Source organism: Nomascus leucogenys, chromosome 2, assembly GCF_006542625.1.
Source record: "Nomascus leucogenys isolate Asia chromosome 2, Asia_NLE_v1, whole genome shotgun sequence".
Classification (NCBI taxonomy): domain Eukaryota; kingdom Metazoa; phylum Chordata; class Mammalia; order Primates; family Hylobatidae; genus Nomascus; species Nomascus leucogenys.
Window position 1 is genome coordinate 129975654 of NC_044382.1, and position 21946 is coordinate 129997599.

A 21946-nucleotide genomic window follows, 5' to 3' on the forward strand; every position below is an offset into this window, starting at 1 on the left:
CACCTCGGTACTGGAATCAGTATCCTGAAGCCAGTGAGGCAGACCTGGACCCTGGGGTTTGTAGGATCCTGCCTGGTGCCAAGGCAGACTTGAAGGCTTAGTCTGAATGTACCAGCCTGGAGCCTGGGACCTGGCAGATCTGACAGGGGCTGACATAAATGCTGAGACCACAAGTGCTGGCCTGATACTGGGCTGCCCTGAAGCCTAGGGCTGGCCCGAAGCTTGGGGCCGTGGGGATCATCCTCAGCTGAGGGCAGTTCAGAACCTGGGGCCACTGATGTTGGCCTGTCTTGGGACAACCGAGAGACACAATTTGCTGTGTAGGCCTGGAGCCTGGGACTGCGGCATTCAACCTAGCACTGGGGTGGGCCTGGAGTCTCAGTCGTTGGTTACCAGCCTGAAGTCTGGGCCTGTGATGGCCTTCCTGGTGCTGGTTTTACTGGAGTAGGTTGTGTTTTGGGTTCCCAGGCAAAGTATAGTGCTCACCTCTCCCTTCCATCACCACCTGGAAACTATTTCTCTCCATGGTTTACTGCCTGGGGTTGGGGAAGGGGTAATTTGAGTAGTGTAAAACTGTCCTTCCTACTGTCTTCAATGTGTTTTTCTTGTTGTTGTTTTTCCTTTTTTGTTATTTCTGTGCTATACCTAGGTGCTGTAATCTCTCATCTGGTTTCATTAGCTCTTATAAAGGTATTTTTTTTGTGTAGATAGTCATTCAAATTGATGTTTCTGTGCAGGTATGAGCCCTAGAGAGTCCTGTTCTGCCATCTTGCTGACATCTATCCCTATGAACATTGTTACACATTTCTTTTGGGGCATATACCTGAAAGTGGAGTTACTTGGTTATGGAATATGGTGTATTTCAGAAACTAGGACCAAAAATAAAATATTAAAATATGTTCCTTTCACCTTTATTTTCTTATTGCTTATGAAATGACATGAGTTTTGGGAGTTCTGGCTAGGAACCAAGATAAAGACCAAATATATATTTCTTATTCTGTAACAGTATCACACATATGTTCAATTTAGGAGATACGCTGGTTTTCCAAAGTAGATGCACTAATGTATACTCCGACCTTCAGTATATGAGAGTTCTAGTTAAAGTTGTATTGCTAGTCTTTTTCATTTTAGACATCCTAGTGCATGTATTATACCTAAATTTAATTTGCGTTTTTCCATTGACATGTCATCATTTTGTTTGGTCATTTGCATATCCACTTTTGTGTAGCGCCTGGTTTTATCTTTTTTTAAAATATTTAATTGGTTTGTTTTCTTAATGATACGAGTTCTTTAGATATTTTGGAGTGAGTTCTTTGTCAGGTTGGAAATAGCTGCCTTTATTATTTGGTTTCCTTTTACTTTGTTAATAGCGTCTTTTGATGGATACAATTTCCTCATTTTAATTAGTCTCTTCCATTATGATAATATTTTCTCTTTCTTTTCCCCCGTTTTCATGTTTTCTGCCTACTTTTATTTGGTATTTTCTTACTATATGTTATATCTGTGATCTTTTAAGTTCTTTTTGAAACTGGAAGCTGGAAAATAAACAGATAAAGATGTGACATTTTAAAGCTCACAGGAAGTATTCCATTCTTCAGATGGGTGGAAGGATAGATTCATGCATAGTTCTTGGTAAGTTTTCCAAGTAGGGTGGCCACCAATAGTTAAAATGACTGTCCTGTGTATGTGTATCTCTTTGTATTATGTAGATGAGCATGGTCCTGAAAGGATTACCTTACCTATTTCTTGTCTATGTACTATTCTTGCAAGCAAGTCAAGTTGATGAAAGTGGTTCATGTTCTGCAGTAATGGCAAGGATAATTCCCATAATCTCTCAAGGGAAAATATTCTGGGCCAAGTTTGTCTTTGGAATTTTTGCTTTCTATATGCCCTCAATCTTTTCCATTTTTCTTTTAGAAACTAGTGCCATAGTGGAACATCCCATCCTGATCTGTTTAGCTGTTCTATGCTTCTTTTTTGGCACTCAACTCCATCTTCCCCTTTAACCTTCCCTTCCCACTAACTCTGCCACCAGTACCAAACTGTAAGATCCAAAGACCCATAAAATAGTCATAAGTATAAGCACTGTTTGATTCAGTTGTGTCACATCACTACTGAAAATTTTTTTAAAATTAATTTCTACACTTTTGATTTTCTCCAGTATTCATTTCCTTCTGTCATATTATTAACTCTCTATGGGTTTCCAATGTTAAAAGGGCAAATTAGAGGAAGGTTCATTTTTGGCTTCTGCTTGCCTAGAATTTGTTATAAGTACATGGAGTTCTACATAGTTTTCCTTTTTGCTCTTGTTGTTTTGTCCTATTTTTATGTGTTTGTTCTTCCTTAGTTGACTATAGGACGTATACATATGGTGCTCTGGGACCAAATACATTTAGAAATTGATCCACTGCTGGAAATAGGAACCAAACAAGGCTGTAATTGGTATTTAATGTAAGTTTTAATTGAAGATAAGCATCACTATCACTTAAAAGCAGACCCAGTGGCTTAGGGGAAATAGAGCAGTGATTATGTCGTCTCCGTTTTCATGCAGAAAAGAAATAATAGCTGCAGATACCCCTACTACAAAGCTATTACTGCCTCCAGTTGGTTGATAAATGGTTAGCTTGAATGATTAAATGACTGGCTTTATCACTTACACTTATGTTCCTTCCCTCACAGTAATGTTCACATATAACATTCTGTGTGTATGTGTGTGTGTGTATCAAATTAAATTTCCCATAAAATTTTACTTAATTTTCACAAAAAACTGTATTTATATATGACCAGTTTTCAGTGTTTTTATTAAATGTCTTCAAAGACAGAAACATACAGTAGACAGAATATTGGAGAGTATTTTTCCAGGGAATTCTTTTTCCTTCCTATGCAAAAGATTTCATTTGTCTATTTTTACCATTTATTTTAAAAATCTTAGTTGAGTTTATATTTGATAATATAATTGAGACTTTTTTCATCACCACCTAAATATCCATGTTTAGTTAGCCACAATTCTCATGATACAGCCAAATGGACTGTTTGCTATTATTTTACTAAATGTTTTTGATAAGTACAAATATTAATATGTGGGATTATGTCATCAGATAAAATCTATAATTGAAATTAAGTCCATCTGATATTCAAAGTACTGCTACTAGCATTCTACCTCCACCAGTTTAGTCACTTTATTTTAGGTAGCATTTCAAAGAAGAGATCTTTTTCATTTTTGGGTTATTTACATTCTGAGATACATCCAAATGCTTTTCTGTTTACAATAAATACCCAAATAAAAATTTTCCATTAGAAGGTAAGGTGTTTTCCCTTTTTTATTTAATTTATTTGGAATGGAAGAAACTAGAGGTACATGAAAACCACAGTTTCCAGAGAATTTTCCATGGCAAACATTATGTCAACTTTAAATAAGGAAAGCTGTGGTTTCCTTCATACCTTCCGATATTGGGAAGACTTTTTCATGCAGGTGTAGAAATTATGTGTGCATTGAGATTACTTAGTAGCCTTTTAAGCTTCAAAATAAATTTATTTAAGATGCATCAGTGTATTTTTATTCCCTCTGTAAATCTCCATTTTCTATCTCACCTATGAAGCCTATCACATTCTGCCTTGTATTAGTTATTTGTGCATTTGTCTTAGCCTTTTAAATTAGAGCAACATTGTGAGCTTCAGAAGTTGATCTGTGTGTCCTCATGTGTAAGACAGTGTCTTCACATCATAATAAGAGTTCAGTAAATATAAAGAGGGAAGAAATTAAGTGAGGAAGGAAGATGGGCAAGAGAGAAATGAGGAGGGAAAGAGTCTGTTTACTCATTCTTGTGAGTTTCTACACTAACCCAGTGCAGTAAGCAAGGTGCAAATATTATCCCAATGCAATAAGCAAGATGCAAATATTATCTCAGTGCAACAGAGACCCAAAACACTGCCAAGGGAATAAACCTGAGCCCATCTGCTTCACCAGCTTTCTTTTCTAATGCTTATATTTCATTTCTTTTCAAAAACACATGAGGGGAGCTTTACGCAATTTATAGTGTAAAAAACACCTGGAGTTGGGTCATGAAATGTGAAAGTTATCTGAGAGTTGAAAACTTGTTGAGAATACTAGACTGAATTCAGAAAACAGATTTTGAGTTCTAGCTTGTTCCTAATTGGCTAGGTAATCTTGAAATCAAGCCTAGAAGGTTACTCTAATTGATTGATAAAATCTTTGGTCCATTTCCCCTTTAGATTTTTTTGAAATTTGAATTTTAAAAGTTAAATGTAGGATTTTCTAAGAACAAAATTCTTAAGAATAAAATTAAAGATTTAAAATGAAAATTAGGAATAAAATTAAAAGCTAAAAATATTAAATTTGACTTTCTCTTAGGAAGAATAAAAATCTTTAAATAATTGCTATAATTTACTAAATTGGTATGTCAAAGACTTTCTTTAAAACAAACATTTCAAGTACATGTGTAATATTTTTATTGGTCTTTAAGAATGGAAAACTAAATTTAGTATTTATGAAACGTATAACTAATGTGTATGTTAATAAGTTTTTCATTTGCACAGTTTTTTCCCATTAGAATATTTTTCTACTCCCAGAATTGCAAGCAACTGAGATTTGCAAATTACTAACATGTCATCAAAACGAAATACAAATTAGTTAAAAATAGCTGGCAGCTAAATATAAGGAATACTGAAGGACCAGATATATACTAAGGAGATATATGTCTCTCCTACAATACATTCTGATGTTTAGGAATGCCTTGATTAAATAATTTTTAATTCAATGAGAGCCTCAATTCTAATTATTATGATTTCTTAAAGTGTTATAATAACAGTATTCTAATTAGTACTTGAACATAACTTGTGCCTCTTTCTTTGAGGCTGACAATTCAGATACGCTTCTAGGAAGTGATTGGTAATATCCTCATTATCAGTTGTGAACTCACCCTCTGCAAAGATTCTTGTTTAGCAAAAGTTAGAGGTTTAAATATCTAGGAGTTTTTGCATTTCAACTAGTGTTGCCTTCTCCCTAGTTTTGTGACTTTAGTCAGGTTACTTACCACTTCTGACTCTGGTTCCTTCTGATTTCTGTAATAAAGAGATCTTCCAGATCAAACGTCCTGATGTTGCATTTTAGTCCCTCTTCAAAGTTGTTATGGCATCACATAAAAATGACAAAGCTCATCCTCCAAGTGTTTATATTTATTTTGCCCCAAAACTTCACTGTGTCATGCACTCACTATGTCTATATTGTAATTTTTAAATATATTTTGTTAAGTATTCTTAACTCTAACATTTTTCATATTTCAATATAACAAGTAGTTCATTCTCTAAGATGTTTGGCCATGGTATTGGGGAGGCAACTTTATCAAAATTTCATTTATAAAAATTAGAAGCACCGAGTACGTTTTCAAATATATATACACCATAAAATTATGGTACAAAGTAGATACAGCACATACTTCGGAGACATTTTTGTTAAAAAATTCAACTAAGAAGTCATGAAAGTTTGACTCATGAAAATTTTAAATTTCTCACCCAGAAAATTTTCCAAAAAAAGATTTTAAAAAATACTAACATTGCAAATACATGTGAAAGGACACAGCTAATTTTCTAAATATATGAAGATTACTTATGATGAACAAACCAGCAGAAAAAGAACAAAGCAAGATTTATGAACAGACGTTTATAGAAAGGGACATGCAAGTGGTTTAGTAACATAATGGAAAAAAAATAACGTTATAATGACTTACTGTTCTTAGTTCAGGATTACAAAGAACAAAAAGTCTGCTAACATTCTGCATGGGAAAACTGCCTAGAAAAACATACTTTAATATATTGCTAATGGAAGTCAAATTTGGTAGATCTCACTTGTATGTGGAATCTAAAAATGTCAAACTCATAGAAATAGAGAGTAGAATGGTCGTTACCAGAGGCTGGGGGCAGGAGTAGTACAAACTGGAAAAGGGAGAATCGGTCAACAGATAGAAAGTTACAGTTAGAAAGAAGGACCAAGTTCTGGTGCTCTGTAGCACAGCAAGGTGACTACAGTTAACAATATATTTCAAAATAGCCAAAAGAGAGGATCTTAAATGTTCTCATCACAAAGAAATGATAAATGTTTAAAGTGATAGATATGCTAATTACTCTGATTTGATCATTCTACAATGTATGCATGTGTCAATATCACTTTGTACTCTATAAGTATATAAAATTATTGTCAATCAAAATAAAATAGAAAATATATCTTAGTTTTATAACAATATTTATATATTTATAACGTAGTTTATCAGCTGATAGAATTAACTGTTATTCAGAACACAAATTGCATATAATTACAGAACCTAAAGCTGTAGTATACATAATTCTACATAACTACTCATTTTATATACCTACATACCCTGTAGACCCAAACTTTTTTGTTCCCCTTTGACTCACTGCTGCTACAATATGGCTACAGAGCTCCAGTTTGACAACTGCAATGTGAGTGACTCTCCGGGGATTATGCAACACGGTGGCCCTTTTCGAATCAGTCTCATTTTTTATAAACTTGATATTCTTCCACAAATAAGTGCACCACAAAGATTGCAACATAAAAACACAGTTATAGAAGAAGACATAAGAAAAAAAATAATTAAAAAAATCTTCATTTGTGAGATTTGTACATAATTAAAGAATTTAAATCTTTTTCTAGAGCCTTTCAAAAAAAATGAAGTTCACTGAAATCAGATTACTAAATCGGAGTTAGTCTGGGATATCTTCCGGGGCAGAGAAACAGCTTTGCTAAATAAATTAATGATAAAATGATTCTTAACAAAACAGAATTTACCCCAGAGTCAACACTAGACATGCAAGTATTACCACTGCTCTTCTAAAACTTGTTGTAACTAAGATGGGAAGATATAGCTAACTCTGGAAAGAAATACCAGTTCAGCAAAGATTTTAGCAAGTTGGCAAAGCAGGGATTTGGAAACAGCAGTAGATGTGTTTTTGAACAATTGTTTGAATACATTTTAATCAAAATCTGGTTAGGATTCCCAGAATTTCTTATGTCTGTTTTACATCTGTTCATATATTGGGAATTACCTTTGAAGTGGATTTTTAGAAACTGTAAGGGGTAAACATGCTGAAAGAAGCAGTAAAAGGTAAAAAGCTGCTCCTGGAATATCTTCTTTTTTCCTATAACCTGAAGGGCAGTTTCCTGGAGAATACGTTTCTCAGGATTAGTCATTTTTGTTGTCATTGTTTTTACATACAAACTTTCTGTAATTAATCCTGAGGATTAAAATATACTGCTTCTTCATTGAATACCAAATTATTTCTACCAAGCCAGAATCTCAAATTGTGTTACCAATCTGGAAGCACACTTATTGCTATAATCTGTTGCTTTAATTTGGCAACAGAAGTCTGTCGTGGTAGTATTTTTATTTTAAATTAAATTTTTAAACATCACGGGCCTACTACACACTTTTTTCTTTCTTCCTGATTTTTTAGTTCTGCCCCACCAAGAATTCTACTTGCATGTAATTTAGAGCAGGCATCACACTTTTTCTGTATGAAAGACCTGAAATGAATGTCTGTGTAAGACACACAGCTTCTGTCACAACTCTTCGCTTTGCCATTGTGTCATGAGTGCAGACATAGGCAGTATATAAATGAATGACTTTGGCTTTGTTCCATAAAACTTTATTAAATAAAAGAAAGTTCCAGCAGCAGGCTGGAACAGCCCCCATGGGCCAGTTTGCCTATTCCTGGTTTTGAAAATCAAATACTTCTACAAGAATTTTTTTATAAAAATGGCAGTACTCTATTATTCCTTTCCTGCTTCAATTGCAGTTAGTTCGTACAGAGTTTACTCCTACAGTAAGATGTTTATGTACTGTATTAGCTTTTTCATTTTAAGTACTAGCTATTAACTTTATGTTGTGATAGGTAAGGATTTAGATCTCTTTTCTCCTTCAGGCTCTAAGTCATATATCCCCTCCATCCTCCTCTTATACTCATCTCCTGATATCCCTCCTTATCCCCTCCATCCTCCTTATATACTTGAATCAGATTAGATGAACATTTAGTGATTATGTTATTGTGACTGTGAGTCAGGTGCTGAGTTATTATTACTTTTCTGCATAATATTTCTGTTTTCTACAGTTTGTGATAGGTTTGTTTTGTTAGTTTTCTGTCTTATCTCTAGTGTAACACCAAACTCTCCATCTGCTATTGACATGTCCTCTCCAGATATTCAACACACCAAGTATCCCAAACCTAAGTCTCCTGTCACCATCACCCTGGGAAGTTCCTTCTGCCTGGGTCTTCTGTTTCTTTTCTCCTATGCCATTCTTATTATTTGTATCCTTCCTCATTTTAGGGGAGCCAGTAGCTTCTTGGACAGAAATGTACAAGGGATGTAAATTTTTTTGAAAAAACTTTGCATATGTGGAATGATTTTTCTTCTTCCCTAGGTTGGAAATTCTTTTCCTTCATAATTTTAGAAGCATTAGCTGCTCTGTAGTTTGACTTCCAGAATTAAAGTCTGAAACCATTGTGATCTGTGCATCTTTTCTTTTTAGTTTATTATTTGGTGACTTGTTTTATTATCTGAAATCTTGTAGGTCCCAGTATACTAATGTGACTATTTTCATATATTGTTTTCAGTCTTCTTAGCCTGAAAAATCATGTTTTTCATTGGGGTTTCTATATTCTAGCTTTTAATACTCAAGCAAGCATGTTTGACCTATGGCTTCAGCAGCTAAGTGACTCAGGATACTAGCAATAGGCTTCCTTCCTAAATTCTCTTCTATCTTTCCTCTATTGTATCAGGAAACTCAGCAGCAGGTTGAAGAAACGGGTTCACTTTGCACTGTACTTAAATGAATTGTCCATAAGTAGATGACATTTCTTGGAAAAGGTTGAACAGAAGCTGTGTCTAATAGTCAGAATAGATGCGTATCAGTTTCCTAAGACTGCCATAACAAAGTATCACAAATTGAGTGGTTTAAAACTACGTAAATTGGCCGGGCGCAGTGGCTCACACCTGTAATCCCAGCACTTTGGGAGGCCAAGGCGGGCTGATCACAAGGTCAGGAGTTCGACACCAGCCTGGCCAACGTGGTGAAACCCCGTCTGTACTAAAAATACAAAAATTAGCCGAGCGTGGTGGCGGGTGCCTGTAATCCCAGCTACTCGGGAGGCTGAGACAGGAGTATCGCTTGAACCTGGGAGGTGGAGGTTGCAGTAAGCCGAGATCACGCTACTGCAACTCCAGCCTGGGTGACAGAGTGAGACTCCGTCTCAACAACAACAACAAAAAAGTAAATTTATTTTCTCACAGTTGAGGAGGGTGAAAGGTTGAAATTAAGGTGTCAGTGAGGCCACGCTTTCTCTGAAAGCTCCAGAGGGGAAACTTTCCTGCGTGTTTCAGCTACTGGTGGCTGATGCCAGGATAACTCCAATCTTTGCCCTTAGTGTTCACTTGTCTTTACTGTGTCTCTCTGTGCCCCTATATCTAAATATTCTTCTTCTTATAAGGAAACCAGTCATACTGGGCTTAGGACCACCTTGATCCACTGTGATTCCACATAATTTAATCTGCAAAGACTTTGTTTCCAAATAAGTTCACATTCTGAGTTTCCAGGTGGATGTAAATTTTGAGGGGACATGATTCAACCTACTACACAAGGTAATTAAATAGCAGGTGGTCCTGGCACAGGATTCGCACCAGGTGTAATTTAAATAAATTATTCTTTGAGTGACATTACTCAGATAAATCCTACAAACAGAATAGCTTGCGTACTGCCATCATCTTGTTTTTATTTTGGTATTCGTACATTTATAATACTGGGTTGGAAATACCTTATATTTGACTATTCACAATGAAGGGTAAATTTAGGATAAAGACATTTGAAACTGGTTGTTTTACTTTCACACACTAGTGAAGTTTATTCACTTGCTTTATTAAATGTATATTGGGTGCCTACTATTGTTACCAGTCACTATTCTAGGTACTGAATCTACAGCAATGAGGCAAACAAAGTCTCTGCTTCGCAGTATGTTGGTCCAGGTGAGAGGTGTTGGTGATTTAGTCAAAGGTAGTAAGAATAGAAATGGTGAGAAGTGACTGGTTCTGGATATGTTTTACATTTGGAACCACAGGGTGTATTGTGAGTTTTGAGGGAAAGAGAAATAGTGGGAAAGAATCCTTAGAGTTTTAGGCCTAAGCAACCAGAACAATGGAAATTACATACAATAAGATGGAAAAGCTACAGGAGAAGCAGATTTGTGAGGAAAAATTAAAGAACTCTGTTTTGACAATGTCAAATAGATGTCAAGTTAGGTGGTTTGATGTATCAGCTTAGAGCTCAGGTTGGAGCTGGAGGTCAAAATTTAGATGTTGTCAGCCTTCATATGGCATTTCAAGTCATTAGCCGGCATTATGATTTTTCCAAATTTATAAATATATTGAATATTGTATATATTGTTCCCATTCAGTCTAGGCCCTGAGAACGTGTCAGTGATAATAGACATTTAAAATAGAAATATAGAGCATTAGATAATTTCTAGGTCTCTGTTAAATGGGACTTCAAGTATTACAGTAGTCTCACCCAGTTTAGCACTAATATGTTATTTGATTCTTTGATATTTAGTCTTCTTAATTAGATTGTTTAAGCTCTTTGATAGTAAAAACTATGTTCTTTTTTTAATGTTACACATGGTGCTTATCACAATTCTGGGAACATTTAAGTATCCAAAGAATATTTATTAATGATTAAGTGATGATTTTAATCGTTCAAAGGCAGTAATATTTTTGTCAGGATGATCTTTGTCTTTAGCATGTATTGATTATACAGATAACTTATCTAAGGAGAATATTAACTAGTTCTATTCTCCAATTCTAATTTTAACGAGTATGTTAGATTTTATTTTATTCACTTTCAGTAGTGTCATTTTTATTTCATTCCCATACATTTATTATATTTTTAAATTTGCAGCCAGATTCTACTGCAACTGAAAGAGCAATTGCCAGACTAGCAGTACATCCTCTTCTGAAGAAAAAGATAGATGTGCTAAAAGGTATGAATTAAATGACTTTTAAGCCATGTACTTAATGCATTTGTAGGATTTGGATAATGGCTATTGACTTATTTTAACTCTTGAGGCTCTGTTATAAATACGTTTTTTTCAAATATTTACCAACGTGGAAGGTGTCTGAAAATACAGAAAGTGTGATCTCTGAAGAAAAACCAAATCTGTATTGTTTAATAGATTCTAATATATGAACATATAATATGTAATATATATCTTTTTATATATAATATATAGAAATAAAGTTGAATAGTGTTTTTAAAATTTTGACATAACTCATTACTTTCGGTTTTGCCACTTAGGAACATAATTTTTTGTATGTTTATTATAAAATGTATTTATAAAATGAAATGTTTTTGTCACGATACTGAATTTTATGTCTGAAAGCACAATTTATAATACTCAATGCATTATTATTATATAAATTAAAGTTGCCATTTCTTTTTATTTGTATTCTGTGATGTTTTTAGTGTTCTTCGTAACTCCAAGACAGGAAGAAAAGATTTTCTTTTCATTTTCAGAATTTAAAATGAATACGTCTGAGCATATCATGTTTGGTTTTTAAGAAGTCAAAAGATTTCTTTGTGAATTCAGACTGAGTATATGTATTTAATATCAATTCCAACTGCCCTCTTAAATCTTTTCAAATAATTTTTTAAAATACTGTTCTAAAACAGTCATGTTTTATGTTTCAGTGCTAAAATGAGTCATGCACTGTTTCTCTTGCAGCTGCTGTCCAAGCCTTTAAAGAAGCAAGACAAAATGTTGTTGAAGTTGAGTCATCAAAGAATGCTTCAGAGGACAATCATTCTAAGAATACTTTGTATTCAAATGATAATGGAAGTAATTTACAGCATGAAGGAACTATCATCAGTGAGCAAAAAGTCAAAGAAACCAAAATATTGGCGAAGAAACCAATACATAATTCAAAAGAAAAAATAGCCAAGATGGAACATGGACCTAAAGCAGTGACTGTTGCAAATTCTCCATCAAAGCCTTCAGAAAAGGATTCTGTAATTTCCCTTGAGTCCCAGAAGACACCTGCTGACCCAAAACTGAAAACACTAAGTCAAACCAAAAAAAACAAAGGATCTGATAGCTCACTCTCTGGTAACAGTGATGGTGGAGAATTATGTGAAGAGGAGAAGGAATATTTTGATGATAGCACAGAAGAAAGGTTTTACAAGCAGTCTTCCATGTCTGAAGATAGTGATAGTGGTGACGACTTCTTCATTGGGAAAGTCAGACAGACACGAAAGAAGGAAAGTTGTCATTCTTCAGTTAAGGAACAAAAACCACTCGAAAAAGTGTTTCTTAAAGAAGATCAAGGTGAAACTCATGGGGATACAAGAAATGACAAAACCAAGCCAAGTACAGAAACCAGAAAGTTAGAATCAGCGTTTTTCCACTCTTTATCTGGATCTAAAAGCTCTAGAAGGTAAGATTCTTTTTCTATTCTAAAATAATCATTAGCTCTTTTTTAAAAAGCTAGAAATATCTACTTGTCCATACATGAAAAGACTATAATTCTAGTTTGTACAACCCATCCTGTTTTTAGACATGGCCCTCTCCAAGGTTACAGTGGGATATTAGGTACAGATACACATATGGCAATGCCACATTTGCCCAGTTTCATCAGCTAATGAGGTGTTATAGCCAAATAATATGCCAGCTAATTTAAATTTTATTCCTTCACTTATCAAAGTTTTGAAACTTTGAAATCGTTTTTGATGAAAAACTTTTGAAAATGTTTCGTGTATCTTTTTAAACAGAACTTTCTGAAAAGAATATGGTGTTTTTTTCTTGATGATCCAGGACGATTATTGTAAACATCAGTCATTTTACTGTCTAGTACCATTTCAGTATATAAGGCTGCTTGCCCTTAAACTGAGTTTCTCTAGACTGCTTTTTATTTGATGATGTTGCTATCTCCATCTCTGTTGCTCACCACTTTTCATAGCTGTTCTGTTTATAAATCAGTTTAACTTTATTTGTAATTCCAATTTGATAAAGGATATCTTCACATTTTAGAGTGAAGGTTATGGTTAGCTAATTTCTTCAGTAACAGCTATAAACTGTTTTTGCATATATTTACAAGTCAGGGATAGTCTTTAATGAAATAGAAAAATGTGAGGTAAAAATTTTTCAAAAATGTCACAGTATGGCAAAGACATAAAAACGTGTGGAGTGTTGAAATAATTAAAATATTTACCTATATATTCCAAACTTGCCTCTAAAAGCTACATTTTTTTCCTCATTTGAAAATGGCACACCACTATCCCTTTACCACAAAATATAAATCTTTTTTTTTTTTTTTTTTGAGACGGAGTCTCACTCTATCACCCAGGCTGGAGTGCAGTGGTGTGATCTTGGCTTACTGTAACCTCTGCCTCCCAGGTTCAAGAAGTGATTCTCCTGCCTCAGCCTCCCGAGTAGCTGGGATTATAGGTGCGTGCCACCACGCCCGACTAATTTTTGTATTTTTTTTTTTTTTTTTTAAGTAGAGACGGGTTTCACCATATTGGCCAGGTTAGTGTGGAACTCTTGACCTTGTGATCCACCCTGCTCAACCTCCCAAAGTGCTGGGATTACAGGCGTGAGCCACCGTGCCCCGCCAAAATGTAAATCTTAATTTTTGTTATATGAGAGTCATTCTTCCTGTGACAAGACTTTAGGAATTCTTTATCTAGATAATCCCCAAGAGTAAAGGCAAGGTGACCAAGACAAGATATTTTCCATTACAAACAAAATTCTCTTTAAAGGTGGTGAGGGAAATAGGTCCTCATGTGTCTGTAGTAATGTTGGATTCTAACAAACCTTTGTTTGATACAGCTACAACCTGGGACTTTCGTAATTATTTTATTGTTTGCTGGTGTGACTAAGGAGTATAGTGGCCCTTTGAATTAGTTTTATCATCAATTTTGTTATGTTATTTTCTTAAGATCAGAGGATTTATCTTTAAAAAGTCATAATGGTGTTTTTCTTCTTTTAGAAATTACAAAGAACAGGCTCCAAAAACAAGATCCCTAGGTATGTATTCACAGTTGCCTGACCTTCATATGCAATTAAGCTATGTTTTACCAGAGTAAAAGAATGAGAAATTGTTGTTGCTTAATAGCCTGAATTCATTATATACCCACAGAAATATTAACAGAGCATCTTACAATTATCAATATAATTTTTTGTTGTTGGTGTTCTTTTTTTCTATGTCCTGCCAGAGGGAAAGATATAGACAAAATATATCAGGAAATATTATGCCTATTTAACTTATCTCGAATTAAACCAACACATTTTTAAGTAAATTATGTAAGTTATATCTTAATTATTAGTGATCCTAAACACTAATGTCATGCTATTAAACATTGAATAGCAAGTATATTACTTTCTTGGGCAAGAGTATAATCAGAATATTTTCAGATTAATTCATAACAAATCTAAGTTTAATGTATTTGGGTAGAGTGACTTCTTACACAATCCTAGACTTCCACTAACTTAACATAGCAAAAATTCATTTCTCATTCACATCACAGTCCACGGTGATGAATTAGCAGAGAGGATGTGTTCCGCATAGTCATTCAAGGATCAGGCTTCTTCCATCTTTTGGCGTTTTCCTCCTCCAGGTTCCAGAATTCTCCGTTTGCCAATAGAAGGGAATGGAGTACATGGAGAATTTTGCAGGTGTTTGTGAGCCAGGCCTGAAAGTAGCAGAAACCAGTTCTGCTCACATATCATTAGCCAGAATTCAGTCACATGACCCCATCTAGTTCTTGGAGGTAAGAAATGCAGTCTTACTATATATCTAGGAGAAAAGAGGAAGTGGAATTTCGTGAACACATAACTTTTTCTGCCAGTGAGCATACTTTCTATCACCAGATGGCCATTTCACTTTTCCTCCTACACAGAGCACACTTACCTCCTTCCCAAGGAAGCCAACCCAAGGATGCCAACCCAAAGTCACATCCAGTCACTGCATCTAGCTCAAAGTCCAGGATCACTGGTCATGGAGTACTTTCCATCAAATCTCATGGATGAGATTCTTCAAAGTTTGGTGACCTTTGTACTAAAAAGAAATTCATACCATGATATACCATGTATCAAGTAGTAGAACAGGGACAAAGTAATGACAATGAAAACTCTTCATTGCTTAAGGAAAAAATGGAAGGCACACAACAGGTCTACTACCTGAAATTCTGCTGAGCAAAGATTATGAAGGCTCTGAGAGGAACTTCTTTATCCATTATTCTTCATGGTCCGTGTCTAGGGAGAGTCTTTGTTTCATGGCCACATCTGAGGTGGGTATTTAACATGATCTCTTTGGAGTTTGCCCCAAGTCACTGGTACAAATATAAAGTGATGAAGATTGTACAAAGTTCAGCAGAGGTTTTTTCCATCCCAGGCTTGTGATTTCTTTCACTATATACCTCCTCAAAAACTCAGTGGATTTCTGACCTCTGTTTCCTTCAGTCCATCTGTGGGCTAGTTATTGTACTGAAAATTCTTTCTTAGAGCTAGTTCTCAAACTTGTCTTATTTATGTTTGTTTGTGTTTTGTTTTGTTTTTCCCACTTTCCACTCTTCATTCAGCATCTACTGCATTGAGAATTATCAGATTTGGATGGAATGCCATGCATTTAGTCTTATCTCTGCTCTAGGGCTGAGGTGCTGTGGGCCTTTTATTGCTTAAAACTTTTCTTAGACTTGCAGGTTACTGTTTGGAAGTCAAAGGCTTTTCTAAACCTTAAGTTCCCAAATATCTAGATTCTTTCTGTTCTCTCTGTTCTCTTTTGTGTAGTGCATAGTCAAGGACAGCCAGTAATACACTGATCTTTTTATTCTTTCCAACCAGTTACCTTTGTACTGCAAACTCCATAGGCTTGTGGCCTGCTTGCCAAGTTATCACTGACAACAGTTTTACCTATTTCTTTGGCACATAGACTGCTTGCTTATTCTCAGTTATCTGTTTCCTTGCTACCCACCACCGAACTGCTAAGCCAATGCCAAATTTTTATGTTATTGTAATGGTACTTCAGAGTACCAATTTTAGTATTATTCATAGTAGACTACCTGCTATAACAAGTAACTACTAAATCTCAGTGGTTTGTCATCTATCACTCTGTCTGCTCCTAGGAGTTGTATTCTATCTTGTGCCTCTTGCCTCCTCTGGATCCTAGGCGTTCTCTTCGTTCATCAGCGATAGAGAAGTAATGGAAGATTGAATGTGAGGTTTTTATGGTCCAGGCCTTTTACTAACATTTTATTGGTCATAACTCAGTTAGCCATATGACCTCACCTAACTGCAGCAGGAATGGAAACTATATTCTGACTGTATGCCTAAAAGGAAGATAATACAGGATTTGACAGAAACATGTCAGTATGCCCCATTTATACCATATATTCACAAACATAGGATAACTAAATATAAGACATACCTACATTTTCACAATGAGAATATCCAAGTAAAGGGTTTTTTGTGCTTAGCTGGTATACTTAAAATATTTGCCAGTTTATTTACATATACAACTCTATGTAATATATAAAATAATATATTCATTTAGAAATACTGCCTTATTCAAATCTCAGTTTCTATGAAACAGGTTTTTTTAAAACTTTTCATTACAGCCACTCTTTGAATATTGTAACAGATTTCTAGAGCACATGTGATTTGTGTAAGATAAGGGTTGTTTTGATTTCTGTCTAGATAATGTTTTGTAAATATTATCCCAAACTATGCACTGGTTTATATAACATTATTACATTTGTTTTCTTAAAGAGGTCTTTAAAAGGCTTCTGACAGGCCGGGCACGGTGGCTCATGCCTGTAATCCCAGCACTTTGGGAGGCTGAGGCGGGTGGATCATCTGAGGTCAGGAGTTTGAGGTCAGCCTGACCAATATGTCTCTACTAAAAATACAAAAATGAGCCAGGCGTAGTGGCACACGCCTGTAATCCCAGCTTCTCAGGAGGCTGAGGCGGGAGAATTGCTTGAACCTGGGAGGTGGAGGTTGCATGAGCCAAGATCACGCCACTGCACTCCATCCTGGGCAACAGAGCAAGACTCCGTCTTAAAAAAAAAAAAAAAAAAAAAAAAGGCTTTTGACAATGATTTCTAACTTGCAATGGAGAAATTACGCAGTCACAGGACTGATTAATAAGTCTATATTAAGTTTTTTGTCTTTTTCTTTCTGATTCCGTCTCCTAAGTTCTGTAAGCACCTAAAATGTGCATTGATTCATGTCTTTTCATGCTAGTATATCTTCCCCAAATAAGACTTGGTTCAAAATCATGTAAAGTGATAAGATACTGTATGGACTAGAATACAAGTTGCCACCTTCATATCTGGAGAGTAACATTACAACTAGAAAAGAACTTTGTCTTGTATTCTTGAGTAGACTTAGTAATTTGCCTTGTAATAACCACTTGTGGTTCAATAACAGATGGGAGTGAGATCAATTTATAGCCTTTAAAAATAAGTAAACACTATCAGTATTGTCAGACCCAGACCCAGTGGAGTGTCTTAGCTAAGATGTGAATTTTCTGGCTACGTCTGCTTCATGTACACAGATAGCATAAGCTAATGATGTTCCTTTGAAAATACATGATGCCCTTCTTTTTTGCCTTCTATACTAGTACAGCAGAGTGATTCCTTTCTTTATGTTATTATAAATAAGACAGCATAGCATAAATTAAGAGTCACTCAATAAACATCTACTTATAAGGGTTAGAAAGCATGTGTGTCAAAATTGACTACTCATATGTAAATTTTCAACTTCAAACTGTTCCCTGTTGGACTTCAGTTTTAAATGGTGAAATATGCCATTTAAGAAAACAAAATTTCTTTGTTTAATATTGGTTTGAAAAAGATGAAATTTACTTCTCCTATATGCTCTTTAGGTATATAGTTATTATTATTTTTGCTTTCTCTTCCTAGATTTTCCACAGAATGAGCCTCAGATCAAGAATCAGTTTAATAAGAAGCTATCAAGAAGACTTGAAAGTACAAAACAGCAATTGCAGCTGCCTCTTCATCCTTCATGGGAAGCAAGCAGAAGGCGAAAAGAACAGCAATCTAATATTGCTGTGTTTCAGGGGAAAAAAATTACGTTTGATGATTGATTAGTGCCTCTTTCTGCGAACCGGTTTTTTTTTTTTTTTTTTTATGGTTTCGATCTCCTGACCTCGTGATCCGCCCGCCTCGGCCTCCCAAAGTGCTGGGATTACAAGCGTGAGCCACCACGCCTGCCCTCTGCTAACTTTTGCATCTAAAAAAAAAAAATGTTTTTTTAAGACAAGGTCTCGCTCTCTTGCACAGGCTAGAGTACAGTAGTGCAATCACAGCTCACTGCAGCCTCGAACTCCTGGGCTCAAGTGATCCTCCCACTTCTGCCTCCCGAAGGGCTGGGACTGCAGGTGCATGCACTACCATACCCAGCTTTCTCACCCCAGGCCCTGCAGCTATTACTTAAACTCGTATTTGAATAAGTCTCTTGGGGAGAATTATAGAATGTTTGTTTTTATATTTCTTTTTTTTTTAAAGTAAATTCAAGTTATGTTTATATAAGCCTTTCACAAATCCAATAGGTACTTAAATTGATTTTTAATAATATCCCTCAGACTGTTTCCTTATGAAGTAATTTGGGGATTTTAGTGATCTCATATTTTCTCTTTAGTGCTTATCATGAAATGTGCTTCACTGGTTCAGCTCTGTTGTTTCCTTAAAAATAAATGTCATTATATATTTAAAATAATAATGGAAACATAGGAAATCATAGCTATTTAAACCAGATCACCCTTGTTAAAAATCATCCTTGTTAGCAAACTAAAATAGTAACTTTTATTATGGATGTACAGGTAAATAAACATTAATTTTATTATAGTTTTAAGTACTTGTGATCATGTACTTTTTGATTCTAAAATAGTTGTCTAGGACAATTTTGGGATTCTTAATTATATTTTAGTTAAGAAAATTGTTTAAATGTAGCAATACAACCAATAATTCATTTTATGTTTCACTACATATAAATATTTCCATTAAATCAAGAATATATTATCTAGTTTTGACTATATATTCTTATTTTAAAATTTTTGAGGAATCATAGATTCTGATTTTTAAGAACAAATTCTGAAGGCGGTAGGATTAAAAGGCATTTCCACTGATGGCTAAGCAAAGAAGTTGTAAGATAACTCACTGAGGAAAGGACTGCTTTGTACATCACAGTACTGCTATTTAAAAGGAAAACAGAATTTTTTAAATCCCTTCCATGTTTCACTTTTGCTATGCTGGGAAAAATTTTGAAGTTCTTGGTAAACTGAATAATGCTAATCCATGTTTCCTGCACATTAGTTCCTTTAATGGTAGGGAAGGCCATCTGGTTAACCTGTATTCACAAACTCTCAAGAGTTTCTACTTATTTCAGGAGCTTAAGAATTTAGATAACTCAGCCGGGCGTGGTGACTCATGCCTATAATCCCAGCACTTTGGGAGGCTGAGGCGGGTAGATCTCTAGAGGCAAGGAGTTCAAGACCAGCCTGGCCAACATGGTGAAACCCTGTCTCTACTAAAAATACAAAAAATTATCCAGGCGTGGTGGCCGGCACCTGTAATTCCAGCTATTCAGAAGGCTGAGGCATGAGAATTGCTTGAACCTGGGAGGTGGAGGTTGCAGTGAGCCGAGATTGCACCACTGTAGTTCAGCCTGGGCGACAGAGTATGACTGTCTCAAAAAAAAAAAAAAAAAAATAGAATAATGGAGTTCAAGAGATTATGCAGAGAGAAAATTACTTTTGCTGTGTCAAATGCATACATTGTTTTTATACTTCTTTCTTTTAAATTTTATTTTGACATAATTTCAGACTGACAAAAAAGCGAAAGGAAAATGTCTCTGTACCTACCCAGAGTTTGCCAGACTGTGAAGTTGGGATCACTGTCCTCCACACTGCTGAGTCTGTCCAAGACTTTTTACCTCAACTGGAAGGAGTTAGGGTCCAAGTAAAAAGTTAAGAGGGAAGAGTTTAAAATTTTTTAACTGTTAGCTGTTAGGTTTTGTTATAAGTGCTGTTGGACTTTGTTCAGGGATGCAGTGAAGTTACTTAGAATCAGATTGGTCATTTTGAGGTTTGTGCTTTCTTAGAATAGGTCTACAAGAGCTATTAGTCTAGGGCATTGGTTCTCAACTTGGAGTGATTTTCCCCCCAGGGAACATTTGGCAATATCATCTGGAGATATTTTGAATAGTCAAGGGTAGGGGAGTGGGTTGGGGGTGGTAGGGGGCTACATCTAGCAGATATAGGCCTGGGATGCTGCTAAGCTGTCTGTAATATATACACACACAAAAAAGGAATTTCATAGCCCAAAACGTTAACAGTGCTAAGGTTGAGAAACACTGGTCTGGGGTTCATCTGACTCCACTACGAGGCATTACCATTTTAGGAACTCTACCTGATGCTGTGTCTATTAGGAAATATTTCTGCAATGGCTGGTCAGAACACAAACTATACCTGGGCTTCTGGAAGGCATAGTTCCACTTACTCCTTTCTAGTGTTTAGTTTTTTTTTCCTGGCCTTAATATGTTCTTTGTACACCTCATGCAGGTTGATCTTCTACTAAAGACTTGAAAGAACCCTTCTACAGAGCTTTGGAGCACTTTTTCTGTGTATTTCCTTCCTCTGGTATTTTGCCTCACAAATTCTAATCACATTTTTTCTTAACTCTGAAGTCTCTCTCTAATTTCAGTAAGGCCACTGAGCTCTTTTGGGGTTCTTCTCTCTGCACTATAGTTTGGAAACTTCAGGCAGTGAGCCGGTATACTTGTAGCACTCAAACTCATTTGTTTTTATTCTGTCAGTTATGGTTATCCTTTGCCATCTGTTCTCCATTGACTGAAAACTGTTCTTTGGTGTACTTTTTGCAGTTTCCTAGTTGTTTAATATAGAAGGGCAAATCCAGTCCCTGTTATTCTATAATGGTCAAAAATTTAAGTCCTTCGTTATTTTACTGCTCAAATTCTACTTAATTTGGCCAGTGGGAGCCTCCACAAGCTGTTTCCTATGTCCTTTTAACATGTAAGTTCTTCAATAGTGAGAAAATTGATTACCATTATCGAGGATATATTTACATATTTGAAACTTCAACCCTAGAATACATACACAAGTTAGTTTCAGAATTGCTAAGTGATAGCTCTGCAAAACAGAAGCCTACTAGCCAAAGGGTTCAATATTTGTTTAGAGCTCTTTAAAAGTTACCTGGGGTATTAACACCTAAAATGGCAGAGTAAGAACATCCAAAAATTTTTCTCTCTATGAAAGCAATAAGAAAACTGTCCAAACTATTAGAATCAACCTTTTCAGAACTCTAGAATTAACCAAAGGCTTGCAGCAATCCAAGAAGTATTTACTAAAGAAAAAATGTCTAAATCTTGAATCTTGAATCTAAATCTTGATAAGAACAGGGATCATTGTGAAACCTTGCCCTATTCTAATCTGCTTCCCAGATTCATGGTAGCTGTGAAAACCAACAGCCCATGATCATAGTGCAAACCAGCAGCCTGGCAGCCACTGGAGGGAGTTCAGAACAGAGTTGGAGTTTCTTCAGACACATTCCCTGAGAACTGTCATTATTTGACCTGACCGGTGGTTCACTGGAAGACTTAACTTGCAATGCTATGTTTGTTTCATCTGAGGTAGAGCTTGCCCAATGAGATAAGCTTTTTCCCAGAGACTGTTTCTCAAAAACAATTAGAGGCATTTTTTTTTTTTTTTTTTAACATCAAGACTACCTTAGGCAAGTGAGTAACAGTTGGGGTAAACAGTAAATTAACCAAAAAGTAAGTAAGTTAAAATAGCGTCTTTAATGTCTTTTTTGAGTAAGTCTGAAGTCTG

At 35.5% G+C, this 21946-nt stretch overlaps 1 protein-coding gene across 1 annotated transcript in view; it reads left to right on the forward strand.

The window, feature by feature from the left end:
* Positions 1 to 18205, forward strand: part of SRFBP1 (serum response factor binding protein 1) — a 60166-nt gene extending 41961 nt beyond the window's left edge. The window contains exons 5-8 of the mRNA XM_003259881.4: positions 10980 to 11061; positions 11803 to 12511; positions 14066 to 14103; positions 18000 to 18205. Of these exons, the coding sequence (XP_003259929.1) occupies positions 10980 to 11061; positions 11803 to 12511; positions 14066 to 14103; positions 18000 to 18184 (1014 nt within the window). The 3' untranslated portion in view covers positions 18185 to 18205. The remainder of the gene's footprint in view (positions 1 to 10979; positions 11062 to 11802; positions 12512 to 14065; positions 14104 to 17999) is intronic.
* Positions 18206 to 21946: the final 3741 nt, after the last annotated feature.